Raw genomic sequence first — 19,507 nt, 5'->3', positions numbered from 1 at the left:
AAAGTTTCTGGTACCAGCCATTTTCATAACCTACTCCTGCCATAAATATTGCCATGATCATGGCACATGAAATTTGCATACAGTATCAACAATTTTCGCACACAACCACAAACTTTGCAAATGCTCAAGTACAAATACTAAAGATAGGTTCAGTTTTTAGGCTGCCATTCAGGTTTTCTCATCTGCCCCAGATGAAAATTAAATGTACCAGCAGCTGATGCATGTCATCGTACCACTCATATTCAGTTAAGATTAAGCTCACCTATAAAGTGATGCAGCAGAAGAAGGATTGTAGTTATAACATTTATTTGTACTACACCAGAACTTCTCTACCATGCATGCTGTAAAATTCAGCTGCAAAACATATATGTCTCCCATATTTCCAGGCAAGGGCATAAATAGTCTAATAGCTTAGAGTTGAGAAGGGAATTTAAAGTATGAGTTCTACAAACAAAGAAGCATATTTATTTTTTTGATTCATTAGAAGATTAAAGTCATACAACTCCATTATTTCTGCAAAACAGAAATTATTACATTAGGAAGTATTAGGAAATTACACAACAGTTGTCAAAATAAGTGAACAAGAACAATGTATCACAAAATGTACTTTGCTTTTCCATTGTACTTGTTCAGTTACTTTACTCATCCACAAAATAGAGTAATTTGCAATAGATCTCCCCGTCGTTAATCTGAATTAGCAAAGTTCTGCTGCATTTGTCAGGCTATAATATGCATGAAAAAGAACATGACAATAGAAGCAAATGGCACAGGAAACATCTAATTGGAAAGGTTAAATTTTTTAATCACGATGGTAAAAAGCTTAGCTGCAGAAAGATTGTTAAGAACCAAGTGGCTAACATGCAAAAGCTTGTTAAAATAATTCAGAAATGACTTTCTCTTGTATGGGAATCTGAGAACATGAAGTCATGGCAGCACACACATGGAGGACTAAAAGACTAAAATATAAAACATGGAAAATGCTCTTAACCATGTGTTCTATGCTCAGAATAAAACACAGAAAAATCCTGAGCAGCATACCCTGCATTCGTCTTGGTTCTTGTCTCATGTGGTCTTCACCCATGTGAATGGGCACGATCTTTTACAGCAGCAAAAATAGCATTAAACACATGTGTTTCAGGGCCTCCAATGTCCCCTGTACAGGTTTTCTTGTTGTTGTCATCGTTGCTTTTTGTTGTGTTTCTTTTTAATTCCTAGCTGTATTCCCATTCTTGAAATGGGAGAGAAGTTACTTAAAATTGAGGAGTACTCTAAATTGCTCGAGAACACTGACACAGGGCAGGGATTGCAAAATGTCAGCACAGAACAGTGGAGTGCTGCAAACAGCACTTAGCACCAAATGCATTTGCTTAGGATGCCATCCTTTGCATCTCCATGATGATTGGCTGAATAAGGCTTGTAAGAGAACTGGTGATGGTACACGGCCCCATAGCATTTTTTGCTAGGCATATTTCATAGTCACTCTTCCCTGAATAAAGTGGGAGTCCAGCGCCTATTTGAGGTGAGACAAAAGATCTTCTATTTATTGCTGCCCATAGAAAGCAAATCAGCTGGTTCATTTCTGCAGCAGCCCATGTTTGCGAAGCGCCACTGATTGGTATTCTGCATTGCTGAGCTGTTTGTGGCCAAGGAGCCAACTGTTTTAGGCTTTCCTAGGACGCAGCACATGCTGGCTGTTCACGTACTGACTCGCCATCCCTTGTTCCTGGCAGGATGTCTGAAAGAGATCTTTATTTTTTTCTTACAAAGTAAAACTGCCAAACTGCCTGGGTTTCCAAGGGCACAAGTGCCCACCGCCTCCCTTCCCTGCCGTCCCACTACCATTGGTGCAATTGCTTTGATCCGTCACACAGAGTGTTGCTTTTGATTCCTTTCTGCGATTTTGCTGTCGGTGACAAAACATGATGTTTTTGAAAAATTAGAGCAAGGTAGCATACTTCTCACTTTGTTGGTAATGATTAAGTTTCCAGCTTCATGCTGTACCATTCATTGTATTAATACACTAGAAGGTCAGAGTTTCCTGATGTTTTTTTCTTCACTTTCTTGAAAAAGAAAGGTAATTTTCACAGGCTAGGAACATTCAGCTGCATCACCTTTAACAAGTTTGGTAATATTAAAGTTAGTGTTCTGTTGAGTCATGTTCTCTCCATTGATCTTTAAAAGCCCTCTAGCTGCGTGTCATCCATTAAAAGTTAAATGGGATGCAGCCTACATTCAGGATGGGCAGAACAGTAAAGTGCTGTTAGCGGCTGACTGTGGAGAAAAGGAATTACTTTAATTGTGACAAGACTCATTGGGTACTAGATTCAGGTGTTTCTTGAATGGTGAAACAGTAAAATATAATTTTTTAAATGTATGGTTTATTTAATTGCTAAAAATACGTGAAAAAAAAGAAGCAAACCCTTCCATACTTAATGAAGTGTGGAAATCCGGCGGATTCACTGACCAGTGAATGTCTGACTTACATGATTAGAATTCACTTGTTTAAAATTAGATTAATATACTGAATGTTAAAACACCTTTGCAGATTCTTTACTTGTGATGTATACAGTTGGTCTTCTGATAAGTGAATCAATGGGCTGGTATTTTACTTAAGTTAGACGATAAAACTGTTTTTCTCTTTTAGTGTCATTTATATTGCTATTGAACGTCAAAACTATGATGTAGGCAGCAAGTTAACAAGGTGATGCACTAGAGGTCTGGTCTATAGGTAAATCACAATGTTACTGTTATTTAACAGAAACTGTCACAGAATCATAGAATCACAGAATCATAGAATCATAGAATGGCTTGGGTTGGAAGGGACCCCAAGGGTCACCAAGTTCCAACCCCCCTCCCGCAGGCAGGGCCACCAACCTCCAGATCTGGTACTAGACCAGGCTGCCCAGGGCTCCATCCAACCTGGCCTTGAACACCTCCAACTACGATTGATAGAAGTTTCACATATTTAACTACAAAAAATTGACCGAATAGCACAATGTGTTAATTACTAAGCTGTAAAGCCTCCGAATTCAGATCGTTCTAGTTTTTAGACCGAAGAACATGAGCGGTATGTTTTGAGTATCCTGCACAAGTTTATCATTTGAACTCACATAAAAGAAAAATGGGAAAGCATTAAGAGGCCAGATGTTCACCTGATACTAGTCAGCCTGGTCATAATGTCCACACAAGTAACAGCACCTTACAGCCCAAACATCTTGTTCAGTAAGTAGAATTCACATTTCCTTTATCATCCTGAATCCAGTCTAGCACCAATATGCAAACACGTATTCTGATGTAAGTCTTTAAGAGGAACAGATTCAAGTCTTCCATGCATGGTTACATTTGGGCTGTTTATGATCTCTTCTTAGTTACTAACTCATTGGAAATTAAATAATTTTCTGGTTTTTTATTTAAAAAAAACCTCTTTGCCTCCATTAGAAGTATGGTGTTTGGCAGGCCGGACTTGCTGAAGTGATTTGGAGAAAGTAAAAAGTCATTTTGTAAATACACTCACGATTTTCTAAGTCTTAGTGGTAGCAAAAAAAGGAAAGTTCCAGCAAAGCATACAGTAAATGAAGATATTATGTATTAGGGATGGAATGAATCTGTCACTTTGACGGATTGTGAGGCAAAGAACAGATTAACAGATTACTCATAGTCAGAGTGTAGCTCACTGTGAAAAATGTGCAGGAAATGATAAGTGTTGGTTTGTGCTGATTTAATGATATTTTGAGACTACAATAACACTCCAGGAGAATAATACAATGTAGCTCATGTCTTGCATTTTTCGAATCATCAACGCGTTGCCAGATTAACCTTAAATCCCTGTGATATTTCTTTTTAAAATACAGCTTTCAGTTCATGCAAAGCCACACAGACATGCATATTTATGTTATTTTTTTGAGATTTTTATTACAGTGTTCACTCAAAAATCTTTGATTTGTGTACATAAATATACTCCCTATTCCTTCAGTAGTATATCTCTTTCTTCTTCTGTGTACTCAGTTCTGCATTATACTCACTTAGTTCTTCCCATCTGAAGCTGCTTAGCACTGAAAAGTTACTGATTTAAAAATTTATATTGAATGTTTCTTGATTTAGGGCATATTTTGTGAGAATTTGTAAGAATGTTCACGACTGAAATTGTTTAAAGCATTTTAGATGTGAAAATGGACAATTTAAAGCTAAGATGGCTTCACAGTTATTACAGACAGGTACTGGTTGCACCTGAAATTTGATGTCTTTTTTTTTTTTTTTTCAAACAATAAGTTTTCATTTTTTACATAACAAAATACATCTGAATGTTAATAGCCTTCAGAAGTCCTTGCAGTGCTACTGAAGCTAATATTGAAGGCTTTATTTCTATGGAAATGTTTCTGTTAAAAAAAAAAATCTCATTACATGTGCATACATAATATATTACAAAGCAGAACCCAAATAAGTGTTTATAGGTAATCTGATGTAAGTTAATGAAGTTCCACGTAACCTTGAAGTTCAGAAGGTATGTATATAATTGAAAATTCAGATCTACTAATCTATAGGAGTCTAAAAGTAATGGAGTCTCCAAAACAAATGTAGCAGGGAATGGGTGAGGGGCTATCCCACAAAGTTAGGTGACTGTATTGACTTACTTGAGTATTAAGCTGATCTCTGTCAACCTCTTCTAAATAAATATCATTAAAAATCCAAATAAAGTGGGAAAAAAATAGGTCTTCATCTTACCTGTAACAAATATCCAAGCAATCCTGAACCACTTTTTAGATAGGAGCTAATACTTTGCATTTGCCTGATCATGGTATTTACTTGCAGCATGTGCAGTAGAATCTGTTTCAGCAGTGTTAAATATTATTAGTACAACAGAAGGATGTGCTAAGGTTTTAGTTGATAGTAGCAAAAACTGTCAAGAAGTGGTCTCTTTTCCCTTAAAATATTTCTGTAGTCTTGATTCATATATGAGCATTCTCCGATCCTCCACAGAGTTAATCAAATTATTCATTGTAAAAAAATAATTCAACAAATGTGCTCCTCTTGTTATCACTCAGGCATGAGCCAGTTCTCTTCCAGTATTCATAAAAATCTACTAAGAAGTTTATGCAGCTGAATATCATCTTTTGTGTTCTTTATTGATTGTACTCCTCAGATGCTTAATAACCTGTCCACGTCATGTTGTGTTCATGATACTGCTAGGTTGACCTAACGTTTTGAGTATTCCTTTTAATTCCTGTATAGACCATCAGACAAAGCTCTTGTACTAAAACTTCAAAGCATTTTGATTTTGTTAATAATGTGAATTAAATGATCCCATTGATTAAAGTAGTACAAATTAAATCTTATCCAAAAGAAAAGTGATAAAGTAGGCTATCTCCATTCACAGGGATGTTTCATATCTTTTTCTTATGAGGCTTGCCATTTTCTCAGTCCAGCTAGCAGGACAGCCTAAGAGGCAATCTGTAACTAAGTAAGAGTATCAGTGGTGTTCATCGAGATTGAAATCAAAGCCTCTGATTATTCATTCTTCTGTTGATGGTATTATTGCCCATGGAAAAATATTAATATGGGATTGTCTCTGATTAAATCTTTGTTTAAGTGCTGCTGAAAAAAGCATTGCTAATTTTCTCATCAGATTTTACCAAGGGATGCCACTTTCTGCAAATCTTCTGTCATAAAACTGAAAAAATTATTGCTAAGTCCCAAAGATTACTCCTGTTTTCTATCACAGTTCTGCTATCATGTGATCTTTCAATATATGACATTTATTTTCTGAAAGTTTTTTTTTTTTTTTTTAAGAGAAAAGACTATGACATGACAAGATTATATCATGTAAGTTTTACTGTATTTTGGTATTGAGAATAGCTTTGAGAATAATTAAGACTCTCAGTGCCAGCATTAAAGATGCTGGCCAATATGAATGTGTGTGGAAGCTGTTGGAAGCCTTCATACAACAAAACCCACAATGTCAAAAGACAATAGTTAGCATTCAGCACTGTTATCAGAGAAGCTCTAGATGGTTTATTGCATGTTGATTGTATTGGTTATAGCTTGAGGCATTGATAGCATAAATAGAGTGTTTTAATTAGAGTGCTTGATTAGCTTTTCTGTTTTAAGGAGATAAAGAACCTTCTTAAAGAAGTCTGCCCCAGAAATATTGTTTTTAATTTTATATTTTAATAATAATAGTTTAATAATAATTTAATGTTTTAATAGGAAATAATAAACTTGCCACACATCTCTCTTGCCTCAGTCATAAATCCACATACCTCTGCCTTCCCCTAGAACCATCAAAATCCCAAGCTCTTACACTAGCACCTACCACAACAAATAATAACACATCAACTGATCCAGATGCCTCAAAATAAATATAAAGAGGAAACTGAGCAACTTACTTACACCGGAATTAAATAACTGAAGAAAAAAATAAAGGATAAAATCATCCAGCTAGTGACAAATCATCCCATCTCTGATTTCTCAGACTTAATCTTTCAGGAGGACCTTGCAGAGATGGGACTTCAAAATGAAATTAGTAAATACCCTGAGTAATAAGAACTATAAATTTAAGAGAGATACTGGTTTAATGGCACACCATTACCTTCCTCCTTCCCTGTTCTACAAATGAAACGTCTCTGTCTTTTCCATTGGAGATAAGCGCCTTATTATCTTTCTGTCCTTCTTACTAATATCCTCTCTGATTTCCAGGTACCTACTGCCTTTTTCCTTTAGAAATGATCTGGAATATATTTTGTATGAAAAACGTGTATCTTTAAACTCTTCCAAGCCTGTAGAACTGCATATATGCTCTTAGGCTTCTTTTCTAACTATATTTTTTAATCTGAAAAAAATCAAGCACTATCCTTCCTCTACCATGCCACTGGATATCATGTGCATTTACTTAACTGCTGTTCCTGAAAGCTTTGGAAACTTTGGTGTAAATGAATAATCTTTGAGTGTATTCATGGAACACAAAAATGGTACACAATGACAGAGAGAGCTAATGAGATGTCTAGGCAAGCATATTGTGTGGACGAGTTGTACTGGTTCTCATTGGCAGAACAGCAGAAGAAGCAGGAAGAGGAAGCAGGTTGGAAGCTGGACATATATGTGAAAACAGAATGATGGGATAAAAAAAAAATGTGAAATATGTTTTTTACATATTGAAATGATGGAAAAATCTGTATCTTTTCCTTTAAATCTACTATACTACTTGCTGGATTTCTACACCAGCAGTTCTGTTTCCTGAGGCAGAAAATTAGTTTTTTCCATTTTGACTGCTAACAGATAGGTGGTTGTCCCCTGATTCACCCCAGATTATGTGTACATGCCAGCAGGAGATGATGTGCAATCAATAACAAGTCCAGAAGTAGCAGAAAAGCTAACAACAACCAACAAAAAAGCAATTGGCATATTTTAGCAATTACAGCACATGACGAAGCCTTGCCAGATTTCTCTGTCAGAAACAAATCTTGCATGAGATCTTCAAGGCTTTTCAGAAAGTAGAAGTACATCACCTGTTTACTTGGTGTTGGACAATTGATACAGTTGGGCATTGTAAAGAAACCTGTCAAGCTCTGGGAAAATTCATTCTTCCTAGAAGAGTCCCTGGATGTTGATGTTGCTTTCACAGCCCTAGCTAATCTTCCTAGCCTCTAGCACAAGTTGGATGCAAAATGTTCTTGTACCAGCTGTTGGAACAGCCTTGGGCAGACATAAACTGAATTAACTCCAAACTAACTTAACGCAATAGAGCCGCACTGTTCCACCAGCATGAAGCAAACACGGGGGAAGGTAATGACCCCTTTTCCCATCTACTTCCTTTGCCTTGCAGTGAAATACACTGGTCAAGAAGATGGATCTGGTTCCATCAAAATGAGATGATTTACTGAGGTCCCTTGAATTCCATTTCAAATGTTACATTTCAATCACTGAGTTTAGTTAATAGTGATGTGGAAGCCTGAATGTGTTATAGCTCTTAACTGTTGAGTAGGAGAGATGGAACATAATGAAACATCAGCTATGCACAGTGTACAGAGATTAGCTTCTTATATGAAAAGAATTGTGAGACATGGTCAACTGCAGAAGGGTTGCCTGAACTTTGTGACTTAGATGTGTCCTTCCAGGGCTACATTTCTCTGACTGATAGTATAACCTGAATGAAATCTCACACATGTGCTTCCTATCCACTTTTCCAGTGGAAAAGTCTACCTTTCAGCTTGCAATAAAAAGCAATAGCAATAACAGTAAAAAGGACTGTTCTGTTTTCCTTTCTTTGAGCTCTAACAATCAAAGGCAGTGTATCATAAGGTGGCGTATCGGAAATGAACACTGAACTTTGCATCAATGTATGATAATGTGAAAATCATTTTTAAAAGCTGTCACAAAGTAGTGTTCAGCAGAGGCATAAACTGCCTGTAAAATTAAATAGGTGAAGAAGTCCCATACTCCCTCATCTACGATAAAGATTACATCAAAACTTTTTCCTTCCTAGAAGCAAAACGGATTTGTGACAGCTGTGATGAGAAGAGTTCTCTGTCCTCTGGTCAGCAACTAGAACTATGTTGTGGTCAATAACAAGTTTTTATCTACAACATATAACAAATTTTATAACACTAACACTTGCTGCGTCACCCAGTTGGACTGGATGATCTCAGTGGTCTTTTCCAACCTTAACGATCCTCTGATTCTGTTATTCCCCCTGTAAAGGGGGCTCCAAGCAGTGCCAAGTCAATGGTAACGAAACACAGCTCTTGCAATTGCCATTAAGCCTTTTTCCCCAGGATTTTTGGTTGACCTGTACAGTGTCATCAAACGCAGGTTCTCCCAGGTCTGTTCTGCAGCAAAGGACTCTGATGAGTCCCATAAGCTTTCAGAGCAGGGCTCTGGGGATTATGGATCACAACTTTGACTGAATGAGCAATACCAGCAGAAATCTGCAAAGCAAGATTTTCAGTGTGAACAGGTGAAAATGCTAAGGAAGGAAGGAAGCCTTAACTTTTTTAATGGTATTAGCTGTAAACTACATTTTTACAATAATAAAATCACAAATAGGAACACAAACTGTGCTTTTAGTTCTGATATTCTGGTTTGTGTTTTTCAGAGACTGGTTGGATGCGTTCAGTCCCCCCATCACTCCCGCAAGCCAGAAACTGGAAGAGCACATTAAGTCTTCATCAAATCAGAGTATTCCAGGTAGGAATTTGTGACGATGGTGGACCTGGATAGAAAAACAGTTCTGAACGCTGTTCCTGTAGGGCTGGTTCTGCTTTCCAGTAGGTTTTTTTTATACTGCTACATTTTGAGTTCAGAGTTATTTATTATTTTCAGTTCCAGCTAGCAGAGTTTTCCATGCAGTATGCCTCTGATAGAAGAATAGCTTATGCAGTTGTAGTTTCTTAGCATTCTGGTTCCATAAGATTAATCCCACTAAAAAGTACATCTTACTTGTTTAAAATAAGGAATTGATGATAGTGAAGATGGCAAACCAAAAGAAAGAAATAATGCAAAGACTAAAATTGATGTCCAGAAGAACCAAAATGGTTATATATGTGGTACTTCTCTTCTGATTAAAAAAATAAATGAATTCAATGAAATCTCAGCACAATTTCCAAAGGAAAGGTTGCTGAGTTACCACCTTCAAGTGTTACAGTTTTTTTTCTTCATAACAGCATTTGTTCAGAGAATGGCAAAGAACTTAGTGGAAACTGGAAAGTCGACAGCAATAGAATAAATCATATATCTTGTTTTCTTCAAACACTCTTTTTTCCTTACTTACGTGTTAGGAAATAGGGTAGATACCTACATTTTTCTTCAAGTCCAGGGAATTCAATGTGAAATCTCATAAATCTGACCTGTGTATTTTGATTGCCTGAGGATGAAGATGTCTCAGTGATTTACAGTCTAGAATAGATTATGGCCCCCCAATTGGCCATCTTTTCACAGATGTGTATTTGTAATTGTGTATGACAGCAGAACAGAATTCTGCTGTCAGGAGGGACCTTGCTTTGAAGAATCAAATAATATGTTTTGTTAAGGGTCCTAAATAAGCCAAAGAGAATTGGACAGTAATCCTTGAGTTAAAGACGTGTTGGATATAAATTTGTGGAAAGATCTCTGAGAGTGTCTTGATGTGGATTGATGTCTTGGTGTCTGGACTATGAAATCCAGGGCTTGCTGCAGTAAAGCTTGAATCTCTGTAAATCTTAACAACTGGATGATTGTCTCTAAAAAGCTAATAAACGTTATATGCATTTGAGAAATTGCTGGATTTCTCCTGCTAATTCATACCACATTTTCCAAACTGTTTTGTAAATTCTTCCTAAACTCATTTGCCTTTATGCTGAAATCTTTAATGATGTGTATGTCATGGCACGTTTGGGAACAGAAAATCTCTATGTATACCATTACTTTTTATTTTGGCTTTTTCTTTTTGCACCTTCATTAGAATCATAGAATCATAGAATTAGCTAGGTTGGAAAAGACCTACAAGATCACCTAGTCCAACCATCCACCTACCACCAATAACCCCACTAAACCATGTCTCTCAACGCTATATCTAGATGTTTCTTGAACACCTCCAGGGACGGTGACTCAACCACCTCCCTGGGCAGCCCGTTCCAGCGCCTGACCACTCTTTCAGAAAAGTAGTGTTTCCTAATGTCCAGCCTAAATCTCCCCTGGTGCAACTTGAGGCCATTCCCCCTCGTCCTGTCACTAGTTACAAGAGAGAAGAGGCTGACCCCCAGCTCACTACAACCTCCCTTCAGGTAGCTATAGAGAGTGATAAGGTCCCCCCTGAGCCTCCTCTTCTCCAGACTGAACAATCCCAGCTCCCTCAGCCGCTCCTCATAAACCCTGTGCTCCAGACCCCTCACCAGCTTCGTCGCCCTCCTCTGAACACCCTCCAGGCCCTCAGTGTCTTTCTTGCAGTGAGGGGCCCAAAACTGGACACAGTACTCGAGGTGCGGCCTCACCAGGGCTGAGTACAGAGGGACAATGACTTCTCTGCTCCTGCTGGCAACACTATTTCTGATCCAAGCCAGGATGCCATTGGCCTTCTTGGCCACCTGGGCACACTGCTGGCTCATGCTCAGCCGAGCATCGACCAACACCCCCAGGTCTGTTTCCTCTACACAGTCTTCCAGCCACTCTGCCCCAAGCCTGTAGCATTGCCTGGGGTTGTTGTGGCCAAAGTGCAGGACCCAGCACTTGGTCTTGTTGAACCTCATCCCATTGGCTTCAGCCCAGAGATCCAGCCTGTCCATATCTCTCTGTAGGGCCTTGCTACCCCCAGGCAGATCGACACTTCCTGCCAGCTTGGTGTCGTCTGCAAACATTGAATCCAATTCATTTTTGATTCATGTATATGGGAGATAATTGTAACTTTGTTAACTTCACAGAGATTTTTTTTCCATCTCAAAGTACGTCAAATAAACTGCTGTAGTAGTTGAAGCAGTCAAGCATCATTTCTCAAAGAAGCTGGAGGAAATGAAGACCAACAAAGCAATTCCCTGACCTTTCATCCCCAGTTTGGGCTTTTTCTGGGCCACTAGAAAGTCTTCCCTATTAAAGTAACAGAGAAGAATCGTAGTGATCTTAGCAGCTGTGGGAAGGGGAGCCATGACTGGCACAGTAAGGGGCTTACCCGATGCAGATTGCGTTCAACTATGAATTAGTTCCTCTCAAAAAGATATGGATCATATAGCTTACATTCAGCTTATATGAAAGACAGGTTTAAAAAAGGAGCTCCAGTATATATGAAGTATCTGTAATAAATCTGTCTGGCTTCATCAGTGTATTTTAGGCTAGGAATTCATTTCTGTAGCCTAAAAACTTTCTTGTATTCTGTATAGCTTTTGACAGCCTAGAACTAAAAATTTTATTGTCTGTTCTCCTCTCTGATGTTGCAAGCTCCCTTATACAATTGTTTTCTTTTGTTATTTTAATATCAGATACCAGACATTAAAAATGCATATCTTAGAAGTCCCACTGTTCATTTGCTATGAGCAGTTAGGATGCCACACTGCCTTCCTCTACTTAAGGAGCATTTTATTTTAAGACATCTGTATTTACAACTAGCAATCCTCATCTGAAAATATTAATTGGAGTATATACCTTTACATACATAGTTAAAGGTCCTGTCTCAGGATAACGTGCATCTTTTAGTCTTGCTTTGGTTTTTATTGGCCTTCCTACAGTGAAAGAGCTCATTGTCTCAGAAAAGTCAATATGAGCTCATTTATTGCAACAATATTGACTCTTCTGTAAGTTTGTTGGACTTATTTGTCACACGATTTCTTCAACCCGTTTGAGAACAATGAAATATACTGAATATACTTTACCACCTGCATTTAATGCATGTATAACCAGCGATAATAAATACCCTATAACTGCTAACAAACTTGAATGCTGCTGCTGTGAGACCAACATGTCAAGCAGCAAGTCTTCAAACAGAGATTTTTGTGCTGCTTAATTTTCTGATTTCCACATAGAATATTTTGATAATACACAGTTGGATTCCTGCGGTCCTTAGGAACAGACAGACTTTGCTGGACTAAAGTGAACACTGAGAAAGATACCACTTAGGAGTACTTTGATACGCTCTCAGTAAAGGTACTTCTGCTGATCAGCTCTCTTGGACTTTGTGAAGTCCAGCTGTTAAGCAAACTGAATGACTTCATTTCACCTCAGCTGAAGGCAAGTCTTCGGAAATATACAAAAAAAAAAAAACTGAATTGCACTTATCCTGAAGGTAACAACTCAAAAGTCACAAGATTATACAATTTAAAGATAAATTATGTCACATTTGTCGGAGAGGTATTTCCATGTTATTTTTCAAAATGAATGAGAGTGATTTACTCTTACTTTCCACTCTTCACACAGGTGAAGATGACCTCAATGCTGAAGAAGATGAGGAAGTCCTGACTCTTTTGTACGATCCATGTCTGAACTGTTACTTTGACCCAAACTCTGGGAAGTACTATGAATTGGCATAGTCAGATCATGAGAGCACACTGTTTTGTATTCAGAATAGATTTATCTTTTAACTGTTTTTGAAGTGTGACTGGGCTGTATAATTTATCATGTAATTTAAATCTTGAAGTAACCAATAGTTTTGCAAACAAATGAATATATTTTGTAAATAGTGTCTTATTTGTATAGTTTCGCATTAAGTTGTAATGCAGTGGAAAATCACATAGCGTAAAAGTTCCGGTGGCCGAGGCATTTATTTGTTAGTGTCATTTATTTCCAACATTCAAAGGTTTTACATGGGAACAAATGAAGCTGAATCAAGAGCTTTTGCCGTGGTCATCTCTAAATTATGGTTTGACTCAAATAAAAATATTTTTTTTCATCACTTATTGGATTCCTTTGTACTTTCAAGATACACACTGTTACCCAAATAGACACATTCAAAGGTGTCTACGTCATAAGCTCCCTTTGTCATCAGAAAAAAACACAGGACAGGCTCTGGAACCAGCTTCCCTCTATTTCCCTGCTGTAATTTAAGATGACACTGAAGAGGAGCAGTAAGAGTGATTGTTTCAATACTCAGAAATCGGAGCCTTGTTCCATGTAAAGGCAAGAAGGTGTGTATATGGTCCATATGTGCACAGTCCTCGTAAGTTGATATCAGTTTTTCTGTTATACTTTGCAATGTAAGGACAAAATTTATTTATCCCATCCACATTGTCTTTCAGTGCAGTTTCCAGCGAGGGCCCCAGAGTTCCAAATTAGAGATTGAAATTGCCTGCATCACAGTGTGATTTTTTCCTGCTGTGCCTATAATATCCCTGTTGACCACAGAGCAAGGCTGTGGAGACAAAGCAGCCCATTCATAGCATTTGAAAGTAAATTCAGCTCATGAAACTGTGTGGGGCAAGGATTGCCTCTGGAAGAAGCGAAGTGTTCTCTTCCATTTGTAATGGCATTGAGCTCACAGAGCAGCTTCGGAGCCCAACAGTTCAGTATGCAACAGTTTTCTGGAGGGAGTTAAAGCGGATGTCAACATCACATGGCAGAGGTGATCTATCGACACTGCTGGCGATTCGTGCTCTGAGTTTCTACTTGATTATATCCAGTGCTGTTCCACAGTAATCATTTGCAAGTTGATTACTCAGTGAATTTTTAAGAATAATGTATTGGAATGTCATAAAGTGAGCTTACTAAGCTCACTGGCAAGTGATTTAAAATGTTATGTCTGTAAATTATTTGTAATTATGGATGCCAGTTAATGAATATCCGAGAATCAATTGAAAATGCAGTTGTTAATAGCGGCTTGGCACAGGATCAGATTGCGTATTTGGCTTCCGTGGCAGGTACAAACATATCATCGCCAATTGATTCGAGTAGCACTGAAATCCACAGGAAGACAGATACTGTGTGGAGATAATTTACTTACCCTGCCTTAGCCAGTTTATCCCAGAAAGATTTATATCTGTTCTTGCTAATGCCATAATCAGTTTAAGAGTTCAATGAAATCATAATTTTGCCCTTCAGAAATCAGATCCTGGCTCACACATGCTTGTATGTACAGAACTGCTTTCTGTTCAGCATCGTTTGTTTGATGTCTTCAGCACCCACGTGAGTTCACGATGCCGAACAGAGCACCTCTGTCCCAAGGAGCCCCTCCTGCAGCACCAGCAGCATTGACTTTTCCCATCCGCTGCCACGTTTACAAGGTAAGAAGACATGAAAACTACTTCTTCTTATTCACGTATCCTTCAGCCATCAGACACTCCATTTTGGTGCATCTCAAAACTTTGGGTCACATGGCAAGATTGCACACGCTGGAAAATCTATGGAAATTGTTTTGCATAATGCATTTCATACTCAATTTTTTTCCACAGTTTTTCTTTATATTAGAAAAGAGATTGTTTTTAAGCAATGAATTACGTGCAGAACAAAAAGACAATCCAGCCTCTCTTTCCTATGTACTTCTGATAATCACCACTTTTCTCGTGGTTACTATAGTAACTCAGCATCCTCAGCTGCCACCTTTTCTGGCACTTTGAAAAAAAATCTATTGAAATTCAGTTCCCTTGCAAACTGAAAGCTTGGTTTCATGGCACCCACGGGAGTGTGTCAGTGTAACAGCAGTGCTTGTCGCTGGTTCTGGTTCCCGTTGAAGTTGCTGTTAGCAGCGGTGCAGGAGCTCTCCCTGTGATGCTCTGGATCCCACTGCAGTCACTGTGAGCAATGCCTCGTCCATCTCCCCCCACCAGGAATGGGTATGGGGTGCTGCTGCTCCATCGGGTGCAGCCACAGTCCCACACTGCTGTAAACCACAGTGCCAGGCTCCCAGCACCACTGTCACTGCGCTGTAATGCTGCTGTGCCTCCAGCAATGCTTCCATTACACTGCTTGGGTTTTTTATCTATTAACAAGTTTATTATTGGATGATTGCGTGTTTTATCTTCGTGGGAGACCAGAAAAAGCCTAGGTCACAAATTACAAGCGTCATTTCAGAGCACTGCATATTTATTAGGCCATCTGCTACCACCGTGCTAAAGGCACAAACCTTCGCTCCAGCAATCTATTCGCAGCGACTGCCTTACCACCTGAGGTGGAAAATACTAAAGTTCTGGATGCATTTATTATTGCGCTGAGTAATTTTCTAATGTGTTCACACAGCTCAGAAAACATCCCATGCCAGAGTTCGGCTGCTGCTTTCACATCAGGAGGGCTCTCCGAGGAGGAATCCCATGGTGCCGTGGGTTTGTTGCATTGGGTACATGGTGGCACTGAGTTTTGTCATTCAGCCCTGGGTTATCATAGAACCACAGAATCGTTTGAGTTGGAAGGGACCCTTAAGGGCCATCGGTCCAACCCCCCTGCAATGCACAGGGACACCCACAGCTCCATCAGGAGCTCGGAGCCCATCCAGCCTGACCTTGGGTGCTTCCAGGGACTGAGCTGGGAAAACAGTTATTCATTTGGAGATCATTTCAAAGCTCATGGGTAGTTATTGTTCTGTGAAAATGTTTTTCCAATGAAGAGTTCCGTTTGCTGAGCGTTCCCTTCCCATTTCCAGTGCTGCTGTTTCCCATCCCCTGCATTAACACATTACCATTGAGAACGAATGGCTGCACTTTTGGCTTTGACTCTTTCTTCCGCATTTTTGACAACTGTTTTTCATGCCTTGCATAAATCACTGCGACCCATGATAAAGTCAAGAGCATTCAAAGCCTGTGCATATTTAAGTAACTGCTTCTCCTTTGTGCAATAGCCCATAACCATATTTTAAAGCAGCTACGGTCTTTTACTAAGCACACATATTGGCATTTTTTGTAACTGTGTTACTGAGCACCCTCTAACGACTCATGCCGCTCTCACGGGCCATCATGTAAATCCTTCTTAATTCACGGTTTATTGACCACAGCGGTTCAGGATGAGCATCTGGTGCCGACCTCCCTCCCGTGGGCACCGCGCCACCTGCTGCCACGTCTCCATGGAAATTCCCAAAGTTCCCCTTGAAAAACCAGCGGGCGTGCTGCAGCCCTTTGGCACATCTGCAGGAAAACCCTGCGAGCGGGGCGGCCACGGCTCGAGGAGCGCGAGTAACCCAGGGGCAGGGCTGGCTCGTGGCCAGGCAGCAGCGCAGGTGAGGAAAGTGTCGGGCAAGTTCGGCAGCAGTAAATACCTACTTAGCAGGCAGAGGATGTTCAGTTCTAAATCAAATTGCATATGAAGAGTGGAAATTGCTGAGATTGGTATTTACCTGTGAAACCAGAATTACTTTGTGAAGAAAATAATTACAGACACGGACTGTCTAAAAACCAGTTGTGAGTCCTTATTAAGCAGTTCCGATGGAGACACCGCTGCAAAGCGCAGTGTTCAGAGCTGCACCCCACATTCTTTTCTGGTTGCATTGCAATGCCTTTCAAGTTTAAGCAGGTCTTCTAGGAGAGCATAAATCCCATGAAGTATTAATAAATTAGCACAAGGGAGAAACCCTATTACCAGAAAAGGCTGATGAGTTCAGGGAATTAGTGGGGGAAACATGAGTATTATACTAAAAGCAGTTGCTCATTGCCAATATTGAGGCACCAGTGAAGCAGCTGAGCTCAGCGCTGGCTCTGCCCTATGGGGACACACTCAGGGCCACGTCCCAGACCCCGTCCAGCAGACATGGAGCTGCAAGGAGTGCAGCTAAGGGCCCTGCTGCAGCTCTCCTCCCTGAAACCCATCCTTCATGATGTCTTAGAGTCATAGAATTATTAAGGTTAGAAAGACCACTAGGATCACCTTGTCCCACCATCAGCTCAGCACCACCATACCACTAAACCATGTCACTCAATGCAACATCTGCCTTTCTCTTGAAAACCTCCAGGGACGGTGCCTCTACCGCCTCCCTGGGCAACAGCCTTGGCCACCCCTGTGCTCCACTCTGGCTGCTCTGAGAAATTAATGGGTTTACAGCCACACAGCGTTCAAAGAGGTTTTCTGAGGCTGGGACTCTTCGTCTCCTCCATCAGAAAGCAAAGCAGCACCAGCCCCTTGCTCATCAAATCCCCCAGTGCTCTTGTCTTAGCCCAGAGTAAAGGCTAAACAAACACATCTAAACAACTGAAAAGCACGTCAACATTCAACTTCAAAATAAAATGCAGTGAAGTGTGAAATTATACCTTTTATTCCATAAATCTCCAGCAACCGGCACAGCTCTATAACTTGTATCACGCTTTAATACTGGCAGAGTTTAACACACCATGCAAACCCCATAAAGTAATTACATTTCATCTCAACAAAGAAACAAAATCCCAGCTCATTCATCCCCCTCCATCCGAGGAAGGATTATAGACAATTCAGTGCATGTCGATTTTTCCTGGCGATAAATCCAAAGCAGGTCACCAACGAAATGGTAATGTGGCTTCCCCAGGCAGCTGATTTACAGGGAAAAATAGAGATATTGTTTGGTGTCCTTCAAGGCATTGTCACCCTCCTAAAACCCCTTTGCTTTCTGAAACCTCTTGAGGTTTATCCTCTACTTACAAGAAGCTTAAAAACATAAAACTTACCAAGAATCGACCATTTCCATGCTTCGCAATTGCCGATCTGTTGGGTTTTGTTGTGTTGGTTATATAGAGTTTTGCGCCAAAACCTCGTTCAGCTTTTAAAGAGTTGCTTCATTTTGCAATAAATGAGGCAATTTGAACGACAATGGCAGAAAGACAGCAGAAGGCACGGACAGGTTCACATCTCATGGCACCAGCCATCGCCTGGCCACTAAGGACCCCTTGGACCACCAGAGCTGGACCAAGTATACAGCTGTGTGCCATGATGGGGATGGCCAAAAGTGCTTCTCCACCAAGCACAAAACACCACGGCCCCAAGGAGTTTCTGCCATTCCAAAATCTGTCACTGGGAAAGCATGAAAGGGAACGCATTGGGAAGAAGAAAGGGCACAGTGGCCTTGATAATATAGCTCGGTTCCCAATTCACCCAGGAAAGCAAAGACGTGAGCTGGTGTACGCAGTTGTATTACCATAGCGGGATCTTTTGTACATGGAGAGGTAGGAGTGAAACCTTAGCAGCAGAGAGGGTTAAATTCTGCTCAGCGGCACCAGAACCCGGAGGAGGGCTGATGGAAGACATGGAATTTTTATTTTAAAAAGTTAGCAACCTTCCTGGGAGACCATGAGCAGCTGGAGACCAAATCGAGGCAAAAATCTGCAAGGTGAGCGCTATGTGAGCTACATAGGGCGAAGAATTCAATACTGTTATGATCAATTATAATAAAATCAGCAAGGAAAAATAACAGAGACCTGAGATGCCAAGAAAGGTCATTTCTTCTGCCCTTCTTCTGCCTGGTGCAGGCACGGCACCAGGGCAGCCCCATGGGTGCAGACAGCCCCAAACCATCACAACAACGATGCGGTTGCTGGGTGGTAACTCAGCAGATGGTGACTTTTTGAAGTTGATTGTGGTACAAATGATACTTTGTGAGTTTGTTCCTTTCCGTTCCGATTCTCAGTAGCGTGTTCAAATGTCAGGGAGCATCGTATTTCTATCTTTTATTTCCTTTGTGAGAAGAAATCTTCCTTAAGAAGCCTCAGAATTACATCTTGGGAGAAAAGCTATGCTCCCTCGATGAAAGCAATCTACTTTACAAACATTCCAGAGTACAATAAAAATAATAGATGCAAAAAGCCCCACTGGCTTTGTTCTCGGTGGAGACTTTTAATTTCTATTGCACTTTTTACAGAGACATTCTGTCGGCACCGTGATGCTTTCCTTACTGGGTTGGTGGGGCCCCTTGGCAGCACAGAGGTAAGACCTCCCCTGTGTCCCCAGGTGGGCTACCACCTCTGGGGGCTTCCCACTGCCGTCCCCCCCCGAGGCAGCCCCCCGCGTCTCACTCTGCCCCACTGGACTAAGCAGCAGCAGGTTTGGAGCAGTTGGGTGATGCGTCCCCAAAGCCTGCCCTGCCAGAAGCAATGAGCAAACCTGGGCAGCACAGCACACAGGATGGCCGTATGCTCGCTCAAATATTGTTTCTCAGCCACACAGAAGCAGCAGA

The 19,507-nt window shown here is 40.3% G+C and overlaps 1 protein-coding gene across 7 annotated transcripts in view; it reads left to right on the top strand.

Moving 5' to 3' along the window:
* Positions 1-13,345, top strand: part of C11H3orf67 (chromosome 11 C3orf67 homolog) — a 65,128-nt gene extending 51,783 nt beyond the window's left edge. For all 7 annotated transcript variants that reach the window (XM_021409037.1, XM_021409033.1, XM_021409035.1 and 4 more), the window contains 2 exons: positions 9,089-9,180; positions 12,871-13,345. In XM_021409037.1, the coding sequence (XP_021264712.1) occupies positions 9,089-9,154 (66 nt within the window). In that variant the 3' untranslated portion in view covers positions 9,155-9,180; positions 12,871-13,345. The remainder of the gene's footprint in view (positions 1-9,088; positions 9,181-12,870) is intronic.

This window comes from Numida meleagris, chromosome 11, assembly GCF_002078875.1.
Source record: "Numida meleagris isolate 19003 breed g44 Domestic line chromosome 11, NumMel1.0, whole genome shotgun sequence".
In the NCBI taxonomy this organism is placed as follows: Eukaryota; Metazoa; Chordata; class Aves; order Galliformes; family Numididae; genus Numida; species Numida meleagris.
This window is presented reverse-complemented; position numbering and strand designations above follow the sequence as displayed.